Raw genomic sequence first — 22,874 nt, 5'->3', positions numbered from 1 at the left:
TTCAGGAACTGGTACATCTAGGCAGCATTTGAAGGCTAAATGGGATTTCCCATGTAGACAACAGGAGGAAGGGGAATCCAAATAGAGTATAGCATGTGCAAATGCCCTTAGTGTGAAAAAGCAGGGGGTGCTCAGTATCGATAAAGTATAAGGAAGGCATTGGGAACATGGTGTGAGTATGCTGTTGAGGAGGAGCCACATAACATAGTAAATATAGGTTTTCCATGAGATTGCACTCATAATTCTTAAAAAAAAAAAAAAAACTTGGCCAAAGAATTGTACAACAAATGGAATCATAACATATATAAGAGGGGACCCCAAAAGACCCAGAACTTATTTATAAAAATGTTCTGTATTTATTCTTACATGCTTAAACTCCAGTCACCTTCCAAGTACTCACCATTTGATGCAATATACCTATTGAGACATTTTCTCCACTGCTCAAAACAGTTTGACTTGTCAATTTTGATGCTTTTTAGTGTTTCTGCCATTTTTTTTGTTTCACCTCTTCCACATCAGCAAAACATTTGCCTTTGAAGATGTTTTTTCACTGGGAAATTTAAAAAAAATGGTTACTCTGGGTGAGATCGAGTGAATAGGGAGGATGGAACACAGGGGTCATGCCGTTTTTCATCAAAAACGGCTGAACACTCACCATGGTGTGGGCATGAGCACTCATAAATTACCCATCATGAAAAGGGCAAACACATTGAAAGAGTCTTCAAAAAATATTCACTGAAGCAGAATGCAGCCTGTCACAACAATGCCAGCTGGTACACTGATACAGATGGGTTCCTAGAACACTCACCTAGCCAGGGAAGCCTGTACTACAAGAGGCCCACTCTTCAGAAGATAATTAGTTTTTTCTTTGGGTCCCCCTCATATCTCATGAGTTGTATAATTAATTTTATTCATGATTATGTCTTCAACAATTAGAAAATTATTTTCCTTCAACATGTGAGGATGTGGATGAAATCATATGTATATGCTCCATGGCCCTGCCCAGCTGTGAGAGCCATTTGGCTCCATCTTTATGAACAAAATTATCCAAAATCAAGGCTGGAGAGATAAGCAGGGTCCAGGCTGTGAAATGACTATGATGTTACCATAAATAGCTTTGATTTTATAGACAATAGATATGAAAGGATTTTAAACAATGGAGGGATTATACTTAGATTTTAGTTTTAGTAAGGTCACCTTGAAGGCAAGGGATGGAAGGCAAGGAAATCACTGAGGCTTCTATTGCAACAGTAAAAATAACTATGAGAACCTCAACTAAGGTAGTGCCAATTAAGGATGGAAAGAATAGGATTGGTGACATAATTCAGAGACAATGTTTACAATTGATTAGGCATGAAGGTGAACAAAAAGAGGAAGAAATTAAGGGTAATTTGGAAGTTTCTAATGTAAAGACTAATCATTTTTTCTTTTAATGAGAGAGGTAATACAAAAAGAAGACTGCATTTAGAAATGGAGATAATTACTTCAGTTTGGTAATGAAGGTGCCTGTGGGCTATTTAAATGGAGACATCAAAAGGTTAGATGAACACATGGGTGTAGAGCCCAAATAGAGCAACCTGGGTTAGAGATATTCATTTGAGACTTGTCATAGAAGATGACAACATAAATTAAGGCTTTAGCAGCCAACATAGAAAAGAAGAATGGCCCTGGCTGGCATAGCTCAGTGGATTGAGCTCGGGCTGTGAACCAAAGTGTCACAGGTTCGATTCCCAGTCAGGGTACATGCCTGGGTTGCAGGCCATGACCCCCAGCAACCACACATTGATGTTTCTCTCTCTCTCTCTTTCTCCCTCCCTTCCCTCTCTAAAAAATAAATCAATAAAATCTTTAAAAAAAAACTAAAAAAGGAAAGAAAAGAAGGACTTTGAAAACTATAAGAATTTTGAATCAACACAACTTGGTGACTTATTGGACAAAGGGAATGTGGAAAAGAATGGGGAGTCTAAAACAAACCTCAGGTTTCTCATTTTGGAGCCTTGGGTGGGTGATTGTTCCACTGTTATGGGCTAAATTGTACACCCCCCAACAATTTCATAAGTTAAAGCCTTAGTACCCATTATCTAAAAATGTGACTGTATTTGGAGACAGGGCCTTTAAAGAGGTAATTAAAAAAAACTAAGGGTTTATGAATGGACTGTAATCCAATATGACTAGTGTCCTTATAAGAAGGAGAATTAGAACATAGACATGCATAGAGGAAGAATGTCATGTGAAAATGAAAAAGGCCATCTACAAGGCAAGGGTGGAGGCCTCAGAAGAAACCAACTCTGTTGACACTTTGATCTTGGACTTCCTAAGCTGTGAAATATAAATTTCTGTTGTTTATACTACCCTAGTGTGTGGTACTTTGTTATGCAGCTTTAGTAAACTAATATAGCCACCAACCAAGATTAGGAATATAGGAAAGAAAGTAGGGTGGGAGAAAGGGTTATTGAAAATAAGAAGTTTGACACAGGACATATTTGTTGCATTTGAGATTTTTGAGGCACACCCAGGTAGAGATATTCAAATGACTTTGAAATTCAAGAGATAAAATGGGCTGCTAAACACAGATTTGGAAATAATTGATACATAAGTGATATTTTAAACTATAAGAGTGACTGAGATCATCTAAGAAGTGTATAAGATCATCAAGGATAGAACCACAATGAATATCAACATTAAGGAACAGATTATGGAAGAGAACCTAGGAAAGGAAAATAATCTGAGAAATAGGATAAAAGAGAGAGAAAACTTATATTTAATCTTTTTAAGACTGTTTTTAAATATAATTAGTTGAGTACATATTGATTTCAGTCCTCAAAGAGCTTTAACATAGTGGAGGAAATAATATCTTATTCATTTCTGACTCTCCAATGACAAGCACAGTTCCTGACATTTAATATCCCTGCAATAAATATTTACTAAATTGAATGGAATTGAAATCAGGATATCATTACTCTTCTTGTTTTGTTTGCTTAGTTCTGGAGTATGCAGAATATATTGCCACTGATATTTTAAGCTCATAGTGAAAAATTATTTCAACATGTCCTAGACTTGGTCCCCTTCCAAACCAACCCCTAGAACAATAGTTTTCATTATACCTCCTATCTTTGCCATTCTGGATTGAATTGTGTGCACAGAAGTTATATACATATGTGGGGATTTCCATGTAACAAATTGCAGCACAGGAGCCCCCTAGGCTCCCTCAGGCTCTGGTATGACATATTTGAGCCATATAAATTCAGCTTCTTCTCTGGCATCAGTTAGCCGACTCACTTGCAACTCCACCTCAGCAGTGGTCTCAGTTCTCTCAAAGCCGGGAAAGTGTACTGTGTGCTGAGAGACTATGGCCAAGAATCTTCCAGAGAACTGTGAGGACTGTCACATTCTAAATGTAAGTTGATTAATATTTATTCCATTTTGAGCAGAAGTATGGCTGCAGAGGTTATTTATCATATAGCAATGTGAACATTAGAAAGTGCAATCAAAGGTGACTTTGAATTATGGCTTGCTATTCTAAGGATTATTGTGTATTGTTTTATTTTCTCTGTTCTTTGTTTAGGCAGAAGCTTTTAAACCCAAGAAGATATGTAAATCACTTAAGATTTGTGGATTGGTTTTTGGTATCCTGGTCTTAACCCTAATTGTTCTGTTTTGTGGGGGCAAGCACTTCTGGCCAGAGACACCCCAAAAAGTAAGTAAATGGACATTGTAGTCCAATGCTTCTCTGTTTTGAATTTGATTGAATTTAATGACATATATATTAGTCTGAAAATGAAAATCATTAAGTCTCTTTTGTGTTTATTTTCTGGTGGTATGAAAGACTGAATTGAAGATTTTGCTCTCTTTTACTTGCCTAATTATTTTGGTAAAGGAAAAATGTGTTTTCTGGATTTTAGCTAGTAATTACAGAATGTAGAATTTCTCATTCTTTTGTAATGCTTTGCTTTAAGGAGTTAAGACTCTTCCTAGGAGCAAATTTTTACTGTAAAAAGAAAATACTTTTCATCTTTCTTTCAATTGCCTGGGCAGAAACTTATGGAAAAGCAATTATACCACCACATAAGAAGAAACCACCAGAAATGGCAGCAAAGAATTTTCAGGGATTATGTTTCTGAATTACTGCATCTGCTGTGAGGACAGGCACCAAACTCCTTTTCAGAAGGAGCAATTCTCATATCTGAGTTCACATTTATTTACAGCTTAAGAAAAATTAACTAGAGCTTTTCAGCTTCTAAACAGCCACAATTGTCATTATGTCACTGAGAGAGTAATGCCACAAGGTAGAAACAAGTAATAAATTACAGGTATCTCAGAAAGCTTCTGATATTAGGGTCATTTGGTAAAGCTTGGCTGGCCATTGTAGTTGGTATTAGTTTACCCTAGTGTTATTGTTACTTCCAGGCTCACAAGCAATGGACAAGTCTAGATGTGATTTTTTAAAAAAAATCATAGTCCCTTCATGTCAACAATTTTCATTTGAAAGAGAATTAATAAGTGTACAAGCTACAAGGTGTCAAGATGGTTTTCTGGTTTTGCCACATTTTTCCTTCTGTGTGTGGGTTGCTGTTGTTACTATTGTTATTAATTTATTGTCATGAGATTCTCATTTGTATTTGATAACAGATGTAGGAAGGGAAAAGCACAAGTGCGACAGGGAGGATGAAAGGCAAGAAGAAAATGGGCTGGCATGGACCAGTAGGAGCCAAAGGAGCAAGAGGAGCAAAGAGGAAAGATTATGGATTTATGCAGAAAGAAAGTTAGTGGGGGAGAAAATGGAAAATCAATTGAACAAGTGTCCAAAAGAAAACAGAGAAATAAGGCAAAGCCACACCTTGGATTTTTCATCTCTGCTGCCATACTCACTTTCATTTAGTTTCAGAGGCTACCTTATTTTAAGGAGGGAGAATAAATAGTGAAACAGCCTACTTTGTTCCAGAAAAGATTTCAGGCATCACCCAATGCCTATAGATAGCTTTCTAAATAGATAATGATGATGATGATAGATAGATAGATAGATAGATAGATAGATAGATAATCACTCTTCCCTGCTTCTGAACTATTTACTGTTCATGTGTCTTTCTAGAGAAGCCACATATATATTAAGGCTAGCAAGGTACACAAAGTAATAGAGATCAGGAAGAAAATAGCAAATGAATAAGCGTGCCAAAATGCATTCCAATCCAATTCTGCTACCACTTAGCTAATTCACAATGTGATATGCTGCCCCACAAATTGAATCTCAATCCTCTTGACAATTACAGATGAGTTAGAAGACAATAAATCCTTTTGTTCTCCACGTTCATATGTACTTAACTAAGTGTTGTAGAGAGCTAGCCCTTTGGACCACCCATGCATGCTTACCTAAACATGGGGCCAGATCACCTTTCTTGTTTTATTGTATCCATTGATACTGTCAATGCTATTCTGAAAGAGTTTAGGTGTTTTTCTAAACCTACATGCTATTTGCCTTAGGGCAACTATAAATGACTAAGCAGGGGCCTTGCTTTTATTTTGCCAGGTGCCAAACTCACTAACAGTGCCCATGGACCCCTCCGCTTCAGTATTATACCATATTTGCTTCTCACTCTAGTTCTCTTTTTTGACGGATTAGAAGAACCAATCCCGTAATACTTCAAACCAAAAGTAAAACTTAGTGCATGCTTAGAAGAGGTGGGTTACAGTCCTAAATGAAGTTTATCAGGAATCATATCTCTTGTGAAGTAATCCATCTATGATTTAATATATATGGTCTAATTATTGGCTAATACTAACAATAAGCCTTCCTCGGAGATGACTTATGAATCCTAAGAAGAACAGAGCAGTCAATGGAAGGAGATTTAGTCTTGGGAGGAGATTTGCAGAGGAAAAAGATTTGGTCATTTTGCACAAGTTAAAGAACCTGTACCCTTAAAATCATGACCTAGCAGGAACTAACAGTTAGCAGATTAAAACCCAAGCTCTTCTGGACTTTCCTTTACAACCCTGAAGGATCTATGAGTACTGTGGGGTCCTTGGTGGAAAGAACTATTGATGCTGTTGTGCTTATAGATGGCAGTGACTTATTTGCTGTCCTGGGGCTTTCTGCAAGCTCTTAGCGTTTGCTCCTCTAACCTCTACCACACCTCCCTTTTATTTTATTTTTCAATATTTGTTTATAAACAGTGTTTATTTAATATCCCACATCTGATGTTGACATTTCCATGCCAGTAAGGCCTCCCCTCTTTCCATTCTTTCTTGCTTTGGTGAACAAAAATATCCAAATTCTTGATCCCAAATGGGGATAAAGCCATACTTGACTGCCTCCCTCTCTCTATGCACCTCAATCATGAACATATGTGCATGTGAATGCACAAACGTGTCAAAGAGAAAGGGATCAAAATAAGGTGAAACAAGGAAGAATAAATCTGGGTGCACTGTTGCACTCACCTGTGGACTAACAAGCCCGTTAGACTATAGCCACATACAGAAGCCACTTGAGGTGAATGAAAGCCAATCCATCAATCTCTTGTTTTCAGCTTTCTTAACCAAAGATAGGAACTATTCTGACACAGAGATTTTGAGAGAGCATTACAATAAGGCTTCACTTCCAGGCAATGATTGCACAGGAACTTTGGAGCATATTCTCTGGTCAAACATTCTTGCTTAAAGCTCCCTGTATTGCACATTCAAGTTGAAACAATTAGAAGCCAACTCCCCAGTTAATTAATCCAACAACAGAAAAAAACTTAGAAAAACTCCAGCCCTTGAACTGAAAGATTTTAGGTATAACACAGACCTTGTAGCCTATCCCCTCCAATCTTTTCTAGAATGAATCAGAATAATAATAAATTAAATTAATTACATGTTGTTCTCCTTGCCATATCTAGGAACTTTCTTGTGACTTTAGGGCTATTTGGAAACCATAACTTCTAAGGCACACACAACAATCAGCAAATTCCTGGGGACTTCCCCTCAACTTCTACGTACCATCAACATAAGATGAGATGTAATAGAAATAGATGGTCATCCTTCTGTAGTCCCCACCACCTCAGCTGCAGAAAACCATGAAAACAGTCTCACTTAGGATTGTGAGCCCAATATCATTCTAGAATGAAAATCATCTTCTCAGAATAAGCACCTTCTGGCTAAGTCTGGGTCTAAATAAGTAATCTGTGCCTACTTATCTAATACTTATATGGACAGAGACCAACTTTATTCACTCTTCTTTGAGACACACAGGATATGTGACTTTCCTTCCTGAGTTTTCTGGGCTCTCCTACACAGTATTTTGGTAGGTACAATGTGGGTCTGGAGAAGCATTCATACCTTCAAGGAAAAAGTTGGAGTTTTAGTTGGAATCTCCTCAACAGGTCAACTTGTGCCATGTGATCATTTTAAAAAAGAAGACTTCTCTGAATTGTATCTTCCTCCTAATCCATTGTGACAAAAAGCCAACTTTTCAATCAAAACTCTCATTGGGCCAGATTTTGCTCTAGAATAAGCATGGCCTCTCCAATTATGTATATCAGGACTCTGGCTACTAGGTGCACATTCTTTTTTTTTTTAAGATTTTATTTTTACTTATTTTCGGAGAGCAAAGGAGGGAGGGAGGGGAAAGAAAGGGAGGGAAACGTCAGTGTGTGATTGCCTCTCGCATGTCTCCTACTGGTGACCTGGACCACAACTCAGGCACATGCCCTGACTGGGAATTGAACTGATAACCCTTTGGTTCACAGGCCGGCACTCACTCAATCCACTGAGCCACACTAGCTAGGGCTAATGGCACATTCTTATTCAGTTCCTTCATTCTTCTAAGGCAGCATATGCTAAGCAACCTATTTGGCACCAGCAAGGAAAGCCTGGGTCATCAGTGGGAGCTGTCCTTTAGTAGCTGAAAGTGGAATTGGAGCTGTAAGGGGAAAGCAACCCAAGTGATCAACAGGTAGTGTTAGTTCACTGGTCAATCTGACAATGTATCAGCCCACATCTGAGCAGAATTGATTTTGTCAGCAATTAAACATTGTATCTGGTGGGGGGGGGGGCAGGTAAAAATGACAACTGAGCCTCCAGAGACATTTGGTGACTTTCCCAAAGTCACATAGCTTATAAGTGGCAAAGCTAAGGCTAGGAGTAGAATCTAGTCTGAGAATTCCTTCAACTATTTTTCAACTAAGTTTCAGAATAATGGGTAGGTGGGGGGAGAGAGTGAATAGGGGAAATTTTCCCAGCCAGCTTGAGTCTATGGATGAAAGAAATGGTATTTTTCTTGTTGAAAAAGAGGAATGTCTGCGCTGCTTATGCCAATTTTTTTCAGGGCTGAAAACTGGTGATTGAAGATGCAGAAGTCCAACTTTGCATAAGAAACAATCTGTCTGCTCTATGTTGGTAAAGAAATACCCAGAGGCCCTTTAATTCCCACAGGCTATGTTGGTAATAATATAGTATAATGCATTCCCTTCTCTTTCTTCCAGTTTAACACTTGCTAGCCAGCAATTCTGAGCATGTACTTCACCTTTGGAGAGTGTACCTCATAAACAGACAGTAAAGGATGAAGATGGAGAGTAAAACAGCTAGATTAATCACAGATTCCAAAAACACAAACCTAAGACAAATGCCCTCAAATCCCTTTCAAGACAGGATAAACTTATTTGCCCCTACACCCCCAAACAGCTCCATCTCACTGAGGTCTGAGGCAGATTTACTCTTTTTTTTTTACCAGGATGATATTATTTTAATTGGAACAAGTATGTGACTTCACATCACTTTAGCTTTATAGTGGAGAAGCTAGTTCAAAATCATTTAGCATTGACACAAAGATATTCATATTGGCAGACAGCATCCATGGGAAACTACTGGGGAGGCTGCTCACCATGTAGACCCACATGAGCAGAAGGTCTGATTCAAAGTATAACAGGAGTCCATGGAAAGTTTTATGGCAGAAATAATAACATTTAGGTGTTTTCTTTTTTAATATAGTTTATTGATTATGCTATTACATTTGTCCCATTTGCTCCCCATTATTACCTTCCGCCCTGTACACTGCCTCCCACCCACATTCCCCCCTTTTAGTTCATGTGCATGGGTCATACTCTTGACAAAAAGCTTTCTTTTCTGTCCTCAAAAGTTGTCATAAATTGAGGCAAGAAAACTGGGCAAACTGTGAAAGGGGGATGTTAGGGCTCATTTTCAGCCTGAGTAGAAGACTTCACTAGTCCAAGGAAAGAATTCCTGGGCAAGGAAGCAAAACAAGTTTGTGTTTTCTCCATGTTTTGTCAATGTGAACTTCTTACATCTCTCACTGCCTGGTGCTTAAACACATATCTATCTCATTTCACTTCTGAGTCATATTTCACTCCATTGCTCTCCTGTCCCACTCCAGTGGGCTAGCCTTTGTAGTTAAAACCAGCCTTATGTGTGGCTGGGAATATGTCCTGGCCCCTCAAATATCACCTATTTCTGGTGCTATTGTACTTAACATCCACCATTGTTAATTCAGTCTTTAAAAAAAAGGATTGTATTTATTTTCAGATAGAGGGGAAGGGAGGGAGAAAATGAGAGAGAGAAACATCAATGTGTGTTTGCCTCTTGTGTGCCCCCTACTGGGTACCTGGACTGCAACCCAGGCATGTGCCCTGACTGAGAATCGAACTGATGACCCTTTGGTTCACAGGCTAGCACTCAATCCACTGAGCCACACCAGCTACAACATAATTCAGTCTTTTGAGTATTGCACTGAATTATTTTAATAGACAAACACCTATAGCTAACATCTTAGTGTGAAATCATTTGTAAGATTGATTTTTTATTTAACATAAGCTATTTGAAGCACCACAAGATTCATAGGTGTCTAAACAGGAGACAAAGGGTTAGAAGGAAATTGGAAAAGGAGAAAGGACTAAGAGGATATAAAGTAAACACAATATGAAAAGAACAGAAAAGGGAAGCTAGAAGCCTTCCTGGATTAAGTTTTTCAATGTGCCAATTTGACAGAAGTGTTTGTCCTTGCTCTGTCCTTTCTGGAATAAAGCTGAGTTGGGGGCACTCTGAGATGAAATACTGGGAGCCCATTCACGCCTCTCTTAGGCCAGCCACTTTGTCTCTAGTTTATGCCTGAAAAAGACAAAACTACTTATTCTTTCATCTCCAGAGAGACCCTCAGCCCTTGAGCCAATGAACTTAGTAGAGAGAAAATTACTTCTGAGGCCAAAGGCATGAGCTCAGTCTTCATATTGGCCAGTGAAGCTTGTATAACCATTATCCAGGCAATGTGCTCCACAGGGACCCAGGCGAGACAGTATGTCTGGATTTGCTCAAACTCATCCCCAAACAGTTTAAAGTGAGACACCATCATCCTCTTCCTAGACAAAAGACAGTCTGTTTCAAATGGACACCTTTGATAGTGGAATTCCATCTGGGTGAATATATAGCTCATCACCCTACCCTTACCCGCCACCCAGAATTCACACATAAATGAAACCATTCTGATCCTACTCTATTTAGCAACCTACCATTGCTAACCAAAAAGCCAACAAGCTGGTCAATAAATACAATCAGAATGGACCCCTTCTCCTCCATCAAAACTTAACAAAACTTTGAAAGAATGTTGAAAATAATCAAGATCTGCTGAGCTTGGCAGTTTCCAATAGTTTTCATCTAGCAAGGTGTCCAAGTGAAGCACATTGCCAACAACACAGGAAAACTCATTCCACAAAAGTACACTGAAATTCTAAATGTCACCGGTGTGATTCCATAGTTTTCTGTGAGTGATTGAAAATACAGTCTGTATTTTCTCTTTTGCCTGGGTAGGCAGCCTTCCAACATCTCCTGGTCTCTAACCTCATTTTTCCATGCAATAGTCCATCAGTGGTGCTACTGATGAAACAAACACCCCACCCCACCCCCAATGACTAGTGGTGTCAACATTTGTCTCAACAATTGATAGTATTTCTATAGACATTGTCCTCTGCTGGGAGATCTGACAAGACTGGACTTAAGTGGATGCATCATAGGTCAGGTCAACTGAGAGCTCAATTTGTTTCCATAAGTAGAAGTTTCCCAAGCTGCCTGCAGAGCTGTAACTGAAAACATATTTATAACTAGAAGCAAATAACAAGCCCAAAGGAATTAGCTACCTGTTACAAACCAGGCTACACTTCCTGAGTTAACCCTGCAATTGCTGGAAGGTTCTAAATACTCTTTTCCTTTCCCTTTTAAAATACAGTCTCTTAGAAAACCTTGCCAATGCTCAAAATCTCTCTTTAAGAAGATGTGAAATCACCATTGGTGGGAAAAGCTTATTGAACAAATACTTAAGTACTGGCCATATTCAAGGCACTGTAAGTTTACTAAAAGGCAAAGGACATTGTTTTTTGTTCTATTCAGCAACTACACAGATATTTCATGTTTGAAGTACCATTGTTTCTACAAAACCTTCCAACTTGTTTTTCTACTTGAGTTGGAGACAATTTGAACAAGTTAAACTAACATTCAGTCACAGACACTGGCAGACATCAAAAAACAACCTCAACTAGTGGAAGCTCTAAAAACCTGCCACTGGGAATTGTATCATTAAAAAGCAACATTGGTTCTGTAGATGGCTTCTTTTTCAGGCTTTTAGTTTACCAAATTGTTTTGGTAACAAGAAATGAGCACAAAGAAACTTGATAGCTGAAAGCCTCCTAACAAGACAGAATTCCACATGGCACCATCAGGTCTGGCTTGGTTTGGGATAGGGAACAAACATGTTTAGGCTTGTTATTTGCTTTTGGTTATAAAAACGTTCTCAGTTATAACTAATGGACTTGCTGCTAAACTTGGACACTCTGTAAGACTCATCTTTTTCATCCTTAGAAAGAGAATTGCCTCTTTTAGAGGGCAGGAGAAAGTCCAGGGTTTCATTTCAACCACTCAAGTATGACCTGATAAACACCCTTTCCAAGGCACTCTCTTTGGTAAACTCCATGTTACTTATTGCAAGGCACTTGATACAATTGTTGAATTCTACATATAGGAGAATCTGGAGAACTTGAAACCAACTAAATCAGGTTTGGAAAACTGAATTCAAGAATAAACTGAGGGGGGTTGGTTAGGCCATAAAAGAGAAGGTTAGGGGAAGGTGATAAATGTTTTCTGGAGTTTAAAGGGAAAAATGAAGTAATTGAGACCAGGGTAACATTATTACTTAAAATTGGCCAAAGAGTGAATGTGTTCAAATCTTTGTATCAAACCTAATGAATTTCATGGGGAGTGAGGGGGGTGACCATTGAGTGCTTAGAAAGTGCTTAGTTTAAAGAAACAGCATAGGTTTGAGATGATTCCTCTGCTCAACACAGGGTAAGTACTTTACAGGTTGTTTTGCAAAATATCATTTGCTATTTAGTCAATGCTACCAAGAAAACTGTTGGAATTCTTAGTAAGTAGTTCAGCAACTTGGCTTGAATACAAAATATGGGCTCCAAATAGATCCCCATATCAGCTCCAGCACCAAAAATCATCTCACTTGAGTCTCAGAAAAATCACAGTGGCAAGCTACTGAAATGGCACCTGGCTACAGATTGTGGCAAGAAAATGCACCCCAGATATTACTCAATTAAAGTGTCATATGAATGGACACACTGAGTATCTTAGAACTCGTTTCCTTGTTTTCCAGACATATGACATGGAGCACACATTCTACAGCAATGGAGAAAAGAAGAAGATTTACATGGAAATTGACCCTGTGACCAGAACCGAAATATTCAGAAGTGGAAATGGCACTGATGAAACATTGGAAGTACATGACTTTAAAAATGTAAGTTGGATACTTCTCCGCAAAGGCTTCTCACTTAAAATATTACAACATTTTAGTTGAGTTAAAAATAGCCTGTAGCCTTCATTTAATTTATAAGACAAAGTTTTCCCTTTGAATTCAAATTTTGCCAGCCTAGGGCCCTGACAGACCATGGAACTCATTAATTCCAGCTCTTTCAGGAGGTTTTTTCTTTTTGTTTTACAGGGATACACTGGCATCTACTTTGTAGGTCTTCAAAAATGCTTTATCAAAACTCAGATCAAAGTGATTCCTGAATTTTCTGAACCAGAGGAAGAAATAGATGAGGTATGTATGAATAATAGTGGCAGTAAAAGCCATCATTTATTGGGTGCTCACTATGTGTCAGACATTGCACTAAATGCTTTACTTTCATTTGATTCTCACTTGGAACCTACAGATAGGTGCTACTGTTATCCTCATTTTCAGAGGAGGAAACTGGGACTCAGAACTGAAAAGTGACTTTCCGAAGGTCACACAGATAGTGAGTAGCAGATTGCAATATTGAACTCAGACCTTTCAAAAAATAAGTTCATGCTTTTAGGTGCAACACTGTACCTGTGTGGCCATTAATATTATATACCTTTGCTCCCAAACCAAAGATTTCTAGTAAAAGGGGTGAGCAGGAGGACAAAATCAATCCTGCCCAAGATAAAGACCTAAAAAGAAAAGTTCCAAGGCCACGCGGTATCCTTGCCATTTTTGTCACACTATCACTTACCTATTTCAAAGATTTCATTCAGTTCATTCACCTTTCCATTTTTTGCTGGGATGCTAAGGGAACAATCTACATTTAATCACTAAGAAAGGCAAAAGCAAAGAAGGTAAGAACCACAGTGTAATACAATTTATCTGAAAACACACTGCTAGGCCAGGGAACTGGTGAGATTATTATGTAGCCCATGAAGGCCTAGTGGGAAATGAAGGATTATTGCCTAAAATACAGCCATCTGTAAAGCCCTTGAGGCTCTAAATTTTTCCTCTATATTCTGTTTGTAATTACACTAAGTTGCTTTAGTAGAGGAAGAAGGGGAACATGAGCTAAGGCCATATTTTGACAGCATACCCCTACTGTAGCCAGGAAGAAACAAATGTGTGTTTGGTTAGATTGGTTTTGTTTTAGAGTTTAACTGGTAAATCTAAAGTGAGATTATGGCAATGGTACACTGGTCTCTCTGTATACTGTAAATACCTCTTTCTCTTTCTTCTCTTTCTCCCTCGTTCTTCAATTTTCTCCTTCCCACTTTCTCCATCTTAGTGCTCATCTACCTATTCATCTTTTCTTTTCTTTTTTCTTATTTTTTGGAGTGAGATGAGGTGGGAAGTATTTTTTCCTTTCCCTTACCCAAGTCTCAGAGCTGTCATCAGCTCCCATAGACATGCTACTGCTCTCTTCATGGCCACAGAAATTATAGACACTTAGTACTAGAACATCTAAGGAAAAAGATTTCTTAAGGTATATGGTAGTAAACAAAAATTGTATATTTTTTTAAATAAGCAGAAGTTAGATGCATCTGAGGAACAGAACAACTTCCAGGATATTAGAAATACTATAGGAAGTAAGGGTAAGATGAAAGAAGAATGAATAGTATAAAAAGTTCCTAAACCCAATGTCATATGGTGCTTTTACAGAAAATAATATAAGCTTTTGTGTAGTGCCAGCCAGCAATTAGAGTCAAAACTGACACAACAGGATTTATTTTTCTGAAATAAATAAGTAAATAAAGGTAAAGACCCATAATGGCTCATTTTGGCCCTAATTTATCCTTCAGTAAATTTTTCTGAATCTTTTAAATAACACAACTATTCATTTCATTATAGCAAGATTACTTATCTTCAAGAAAAACCTATTTTTTATATTCAGGCTACAGATATTTTATGAGATAAATTCATGGTCCTGAATGACAAAGACTCTCTTATTCTATGTTTCCCTCACCTCTGTATCCATAGTTTTTGCATGTTAAACATGCAGAGCAGGTATAAAAAATAGTGCTGATTTTGATAACAAAGTTAGTCAGCATGCCAATCTCCTTTTGTACAGTCCCTTTCAATGCCTCCCAAGATTTTTATAGATAAAGGGCAAAGGAACTAAGACTTTAGAGTTTTAAATGACTAAGGAAAAATTATACAAAACCATATTTCACAGAATAAATAAAAAAGCTAAAATCATAAAGCTAAAACAAAAGAGAAAGGGGAAAGCCTTATAAGGGGGGGGAATGTTGGAGTCAAAAGACAAATGAGTATGAATGAGGTATTGTTGACGTAAGACACATCCAAACCAATAAGAAATTTTATGAGTTTATTTGAGCCATACTGACAACAATTGCCAGGAAGCAAAATCTCAATGGATTGAGAAAATGCTCCAGAGAATGGCAGTTTATCACCTTATTTTATATATTATGATCAAAGGAGGAAGCCTAAGGGGTTATATGAAATCCATTGGTGATAGATCAGGGAGGCAGGAGGAAGCAAAGGGAGATTTCTGGGACTGGCTAAAAAGTAAAACGTATAGGCACATACTTCTTTTACTTTGGTGGGTAAAGGATAGTTAACAGTTAAAAATTAACATAATAATAAAAAATGAGGGGTTTTGTGGCCTCTGCCTTGTTGGGAGATTGTGTCCTGAGGAGTGTGTAAAAAGAAAATTACCCTGACATTCCAAAGGTATGTTATCATAGGTGCAAAAAGACAATAGATGGCCTTAGTTAAGGTAAAGACTGACCTTTGTTAGGGACGATACCAGCCTGGGACATGTCTACCCACCATGACTTGCTTTTGGTTAGAAAGTTTTATGCTCAGACCTATGTGGCTCTTTTTGGTCTCTGGTCTCTTTTGGTTAATAAGGCTTCCATGCAGGCCTCACCTGAGCTTGTCACATTTAGTATTTGACTCTTTTTCATCCACAGTATACAAAACAACTACTTCCAGTACTAGAAACTGAGGAGAAGGTGGCATTCTTGACAATATAAGAAAGGCTACCTAAAGAAAAAAAAACTCTGAGACAAACTCTAAGCATCTAGAATGAAAGGAGTTCTTTAGTGGTAAGGTCAATCAAGCCACAAGCTGGAGACTTGACTTTAAAATAAAAAGGACATCTTTTGCCCTCCTCCTAGCTACCATTAATAGGAAAATCCTATAAAACTAAAATATTACATTTGGTTGCTATTTCACTGATCTCACCAGTTTAAACTGTAGCAGTTTTTTTTTCCAGTTTCAGATCAAATCCTGCTTGCAACCCTAGTTGAAAACAAACAAACAAAAAAAAATGTCAGGCACTTAAGACATCCATTGAAAAGAGAGAAAACAAATGCAAATCACTTAGGATTTCAGAAACCCACATTTAAAAATGCATGGCCCAGTGGGTGGTCCAGATATTGATGGAAAGCCTTCCCACATTTAAGTGAAATGGTAGCAGAGAAGGCTCCTATTTCAGTGAGCAACCTTACCGTTAGAAAGAAGGATTGGTTGTTAACTCTCCCAAGGGGCACCTACTATATGCAAAGCACAGAGCTACTTCACTGGCAGCCTTGGGACTGAATTGTTATTCAGACTCAAAATATAGCATTGTTTCAGTATTCCATAATGTCTCACTCATTTTATTAATTTCTCTGCCTATCCCCACTCTAAACTACTTCCTCCTCTCAGAATGAAGAAATTACCACAACTTTCTTTGAACAGTCAGTGATTTGGGTCCCAGCAGAAAAGCCTATTGAAAACCGAGACTTTCTTAAAAATTCCAGAATTCTGGAGATTTGTGATAATGTGACCATGTATTGGATCAATCCCACTCTAATAGCAGGTATGGCCTTTTCTTCCTCCTCTTCCTCCTCTCCTTCTTCCTTTTCTTTTCTCCTTCTTTTTCCAAAATCAGTAACAGGTTAATGTTCCCAGCATTTAAAGACTACTTTTCTATGAAAACAAGGGATCTGCTTATATCTTCTTAGATGAAACTGTATATGCTGACTGCCAGTGAACATTTTTCACAACCAAGCTATAAATCAGATAAATTAATGCTGACAGGCTTTTAAATATCCCAAAAAAATGTTACACCACCTTAATGTGACCAGTGATAGCAAAAAGTTAATCTTTCTTTGCATATCTATGTTCATTGCCCTTGGGATACCAGACTATTTCTCAAACTACTCACTATGTGCTCAACTCAAGACCAGAGGAGAGAAGAGCCAAAAAATGCTCTGTTGTCTCAAGAATGATTTTCTATGCCAAATGGTGGCATTCTCCCTAGATGATAAGACAGCCACTGCAATACAAATGTCTTTGTGGCTGTTTTAGGAATCACTATAAAAGTAATTGAGGGCTAGAAGTCCAGAGTAGAATAGTCCAACTCTCAACTTTCAGTCAGTCCACAGGGAACACAAAGGTCTTTGGACATCTTTTTCTGCTTGACTAACATAGGACTTAGTCTCTCTCATTCTGGGCAGCATAGATTACTATATTACCTAAGAAGGGCCACTGTAACCAGTGCAGGCATCTATTGGTACTCTGACACCTTAAAAAAGGCAAATAAATGCACTGTAGTATCCTGGATTGGATGCTAGAACTTCTGCTTCAGCATTGTTTTTCTAAAAGACATTAGTGGAAATAATGATGAACACTGAACAAAGTCTGTAGTTTAGCTAATAGTATTGTACCAATACAAATATCTTAGTTTTGATCATTGTATTATGGTTATTTAAGATTAGGAGAAAATAGAATTCTGTACTGGTCTTTGCAACTCTTCTGTGAATCTAAGATTATTTCTGAATAGAAAGTTTAAGACAGGAAAGAGAAGGGAAGAGGGAGGACAACAGAGAGTACCAACTAAAATCAGACAACATAACAAAATTTCATCTACCATGGGTGAAATCCTTGTAGAAGACACGAAGGTTCCCTGTCCTCAATTTCTAATTTAGTATGCAAATGAAGCAAAGCAGTAAGTATTTGATGTCAAATGAGCAAAGAATAGGTCTGTTCACATGGGAATAGTCATATTTGTTTTGGAAAATCTCCTTAGAATATCAGCTGTAAGAGCTTGGAAAAGTGATTCATGCATGCTTACATGGTGACAGTGAGAGACACAAGGATAATGTCCAGCTCCATATGCTATCTTCCCTGTCACTTCTTTCAGAAACATTTGCAAAGCAGTTGTATCTCAACTTTGTATTTATTACCTTAGTTTCAGAATTACAAGATTTTGAAGAGGATGGTGAAGATCTTCACTTTCCTACCACTGAAAAAAAGGGCATTGAACAAAATGAGCAGTGGGTTGTCCCTCAAGTGAAGGTGGAGAAGACACGTCACACCAGACAAGCAAGTGAAGAAGAACTGACAGTAAATGACTACGTGAGTTATGTTTCTGTTTTCTTGTTAGAGGAAAAACAAAGCCCTCAAAAATCTCACTATCCCTCAGATCAAAGTCATTGAAAGGAGAATGATAAATTTTAACAAAAAAAAATATTCAAGAAACTTGAAATCCCCAGGAGACTCATTTAAAATCAGCCTTGATCTCTATTGAGGTAGCTCCATGGTTAGGCTAAGGAACTTAATTTCTCAACAGTCCCCAATTCATATAGTCTTACAGTCCTCCCCTGTTTGGTGGACCTCTTCCTAGTGAAATTTCCCTTCCAACACTGACTCCTTCTTTTTTTCAGACTGAAAATGGAATAGAATTTGACCCCATGCTGGATGAGAGAGGTTATTGCTGTATTTACTGCCGTCGAGGCAACCGCTACTGTCGCCGTGTCTGTGAACCTTTACTAGGTTACTACCCATATCCATACTGCTACCAAGGAGGGCGGGTTATCTGTCGTGTTATCATGCCTTGCAATTGGTGGGTGGCCCGTATGCTGGGGAGGGTCTAGTAGCAAGTTTGAGCTCATTGCTTAAACTTCAGACAGCCAACATATAATAAATGCATGCTATTCAATAAATCTCTGCCTATGAGGCATTTGCCTCCTGGTAGTCAGCACCCCAGAATTACTTGTCGGTAATTCCTCTCTCATGTTTTAATAAACTTCTATATCATCATCAATGGCCTGATTGCTGCTGAACACACTGAGTAAGTGTTTGCTAAGAATATTTTCTGCAACTGAGATAGAGCACATCTGTTTAACATGGAGGAAAACAATGGAAACTTGCATTTCATCATGTTTCAGGAGTAAGAAAGTGCAAAGCATAAGAATTCTCAAATGCCATATTTTACACTGCTCTATTGAGAAAGTGGAAATTAGAGGCTAATGATAAAAATGTCCCTGTAACTAATGTATAAAAAGTGTCCTTTTATGCATAACCCCGGTATTTAAATACATGAAAGACATATTGTGGACCCACTCAAGCATCTATTAATCCTCTAAACAGAGAATGGGTCACAGCGGGTCAACACTAAAATATTCCAAGTGCTCAGACACAGCAAAGGAGAATGCTAACCTAGCAAAAAAAAAAAAAAAGTCCCAGGCTCTCCTGTGAATAGGAGCTCCACTTGGGACAAATTTAACACTTCATAACCTTTAAGCCTGACCTGACTTTAGATTAGTGTCTGGTTATAAAACTTTCCAAGGAAATTGTCTGGAAAATGTAGATTCATAAATATCATTCAAAGAAACAGGCATTATAGGAAATTACTGAGGTGAAGAGTCAAATGAGACTTTTTCCCCCTCCAAAACCATAAGGAACTAGCAATATGCCACTTTCTTAAAAAGAAGGGTAAGGCTTAATTCCTGATCACCTGATACTTTGCTGGGGAAAGGGAAAATGAGCAAAGGGGAGAGGAAAATAAGTGGTTAAAGAGTAATGTTAACCTTGATGTCCCAGCTAGTTCTAGTTCCAAAATTCCTATTTGACCAATCTCTCACCCCTTCCAGTTTCATTTGAAGGTGGCCCCTTCATTTCTGAACTTCAGTTTATTGTGTTAGGACAGTATCTGTCTGAATCTTTACATCAGAAAAGCATTTTCAAAGAATAAAATCTTCACCAAGATGCGTATGGAGCAGGAGTCATTTACCCCCATTTAACTGAGGAAGCAAATAGAACTGATTTGTCAAGGATGTCCTATTTTGCCAAATAAAACAAGGATGTGTTAAGATTAGCCAATCATTAATTGATAATTAGCATACATGCTATAGGTGAATTACCAATTTTCACAGAATGACAACACAATAAAACATAACTGACTATGCAACATCATTGAAAATATTTTCTTATTATTAATGATTTAGAAGACATCTGAGAATTTTGGAGTACTTCAATGATCATAGCAGGCATTAACTTAGAGTTGAAATAGAAAAATGTAAAATATATGAAACTAATTTGAGGTTGTGTGAAGTTTATGGTGTTCTCTATCATTGTTTATTAATTAATTATTCATTTTTAACACTGATTTTTAAGATGAGCCAATAATTTAAAATTCTTGACATACTTAAATTTATACAGTTTACATTGTACTATATACATTGTACTATGCTTTGTGGGGATACAAATGAAATAGAAGGCATACTATTTATTTCCTAAGAAAAATAAAACATCCAAAATATATGAAGTTTGTCCAGAAAGTATCCAGCCACGTGCTATGAAAAATAGAGACATGTATTGAAGAAGATACAGGACACAAGAAACATTGTATATAGGACAATGATGCCCCTCCAAAGTAGGCACCTTGGACCTCACACAGTTCTCCCAATCACCATCATCTGCCCTGTCATATTTTCCTGAATCTCATTGACAGTCTGAAATCTCTTCCCTTTCAAAGGTAATTTTAGTTTTGGGAAAAGCCAGAAGTTTCAGGGCACCAAACCTGGGTTACAAAAGGGGCTGAGTCACCTGAGTGATTTGATGGTTCACCAAAAACCTCTGCACAAGGTGTAATACATGAGCAGGCACGATGTTATGATGAAGCTGTCAATCACCAGCTGTCCATAGCTGTGGTTTTCTGAATCATTCAAATCATTTCTGCAGATGAATGTTCAAGCTTAACGCAAAATTTGTTCCACATTCATTGCTTTACTTACTCATTTTGAATGGGAAGGCCACACAGTACACATGCTCACTCAACAGTGTGTACCACCCTCACTGACTAGTACAGTGAAATCATCATTGTTTACACATGTGCATTCCAGTCTACTGTCCTTGACTGCCAGGTTACATCGGTGTCATGTAAGCTGTTCTCATTATATTAACAATGGTTGGACTTTTTCCAGACCAACCTCCTATAAGCTCAAGTGAAGAAAGTTACACATAACATCTAACTAAAGTTGTGTATGGCATGATGTATATATCATGCACACACTCACACACACACACGAGTTATAGGAGTTTCCATGTCACATTTTAGGGCTAGGAGTTCCTAGTAACATTTTTAATCAGGAAATATTTCTTGTTCAAATGAGATACCTCAACTGCCACATAATATCATATTGGGAAAGTATGATCCCCTTAATTAGGCAGACCAAGAGTTCAAAAGAAAATACAAGGACATGCTTAAAGAAGCATTCAAGTCATCTCAAGCTTTAGGAAAAAAAATCAAAACAGCAAACAAACCCAAACATATTAGTCTGTCACTTCATTATAGGCCCAAACCAAGTTGGAGGAAGTGTGATATTGTTCACCTGTTGTAGATTTTTGACTGTCGAGTCCTGTGCAGCATCCTTACATAAGCCCTTGCACTCCCTTCAAGCTAACCCCACTGAAGCTAGAGTTGTCTCTCTTACTTCCACCAGTCTCTCTTACTTCCACCACCATTCCCTTAACCAAGCCTCCTCATCACAAGGAGTGACACCAAAGTAACTTTGACCTCCTAAGCCAGAGACATTACAGTAATTCTAAGGTATCTCTGTCCTCTGCTCTTCTCATGCCAAATGCTTTCAGCTTATTCTCCTAAACCACTCTTCAATTATGCTTATGATCCAGGCCACAGGTTATTTCTTAGCACATCTGTTACAACCCCCTCTCTGCTGAAGTGTCCAGGCTGTAGACTGAAAATACAATGAATGTTTTAACATAAAGTTTATTTTTCACTTATAGATTTTATAAATGCAATTTCTTTTCCTGAAAGTCTGTAATAGCTACTCACTACATTAAGAATCAGGTCTATCTTGCAAACAGTCCTTCTTCAAACCACCTTTAACCACCATCTCATATCCCTTTTTTCCTCCTATTACACTACCCACTCCCTTTGCTTATCTCAGGGACCTTAGCTTCACACTCTATTTGTGTAGTCATTCCATCTCATTTACAGACTTTTCTCTCACTAATTTGAAGAGGTTAAAAGATTTCATTTTCCTCTTACCTAAAATGAAACAGAAACCCTCTCTATTTCATTCCCTGCTTGTATAATACATCACTCAATGCACTTATAATTTATATGAGTTTATTTGCAAATCCTAAAAGAGAGCCCATACACTCTCCCTTTTGCTCTGTCCAGTACCTAGCACAGTAACAAAAGCATATAAGTAGCCTTTAATTTTTCTAGTAAAGGCAATGAGAAAGAAGAAAGGGAAGAAGGTAGAGGGAATATAGGTGATTGTAAAAGAGCACATCTACAAGTCTTTTCAGAATATTAAAAAGTGGGCTTTGAGCTCTATTGAAATTTGAGATGAAAGTTCTTATCTTACTTATCTTATTTATTTTGGTATTCCTTACCTTTTACACAGTCCATTTCTACTAGTATGAATAGTTCCTCTAATCCAGCAATTTTCAACATTTTTCATCTATAGCACACATAAACTAATTACTAAAACTCTACAGCATACAAAAAAATATGTTTTGCTGACCTAACAAAAGAAAATAGGTATAATTTCAATTCACAACAGATAGATGTTGTGTTGGCTGTTGCCATTTTTTTTATTTGACTCTAAGGAAAAGAATGTCAGTACTGCTCTCTAAATAATCAAGTATTGCATGTTTTAAAAATTCTGGTGGCATACTGTTGTGGAAAATCCACCCACACGCGGGGAGATAATGAAGCACAGACTTTATTACCCGGGGGCCCAGAGGGGGTGGCTAACATCGAAATCCTCTGAGCACCGATCCTCACTCTCCCGGGGTTTAAATAGTCCCGGGCTTCCTACCTACGTGGCGAAGCAAGGTAACA

The 22,874-nt window shown here is 37.9% G+C and overlaps 1 protein-coding gene across 1 annotated transcript; it reads left to right on the top strand.

Moving 5' to 3' along the window:
* The first annotated feature begins 3,349 nt into the window (after positions 1-3,349).
* TNMD (tenomodulin) lies at positions 3,350-18,651 on the top strand. Its single transcript, XM_045817693.1, has 7 exons — positions 3,350-3,397; positions 3,566-3,697; positions 12,635-12,775; positions 12,980-13,081; positions 16,439-16,592; positions 17,967-18,133; positions 18,442-18,651. Exons 1-7 carry the CDS (start codon positions 3,350-3,352, stop codon positions 18,649-18,651), a joined length of 954 nt encoding a protein of 317 aa, XP_045673649.1.
* Positions 18,652-22,874: the final 4,223 nt, after the last annotated feature.

This window comes from Phyllostomus hastatus, unplaced genomic scaffold (genome assembly GCF_019186645.2).
Source record: "Phyllostomus hastatus isolate PE091 unplaced genomic scaffold, TTU_PhHast_1.1 phas_scaffold_28, whole genome shotgun sequence".
NCBI classification, from domain to species: domain Eukaryota; kingdom Metazoa; phylum Chordata; class Mammalia; order Chiroptera; family Phyllostomidae; genus Phyllostomus; species Phyllostomus hastatus.
This window is presented reverse-complemented; position numbering and strand designations above follow the sequence as displayed.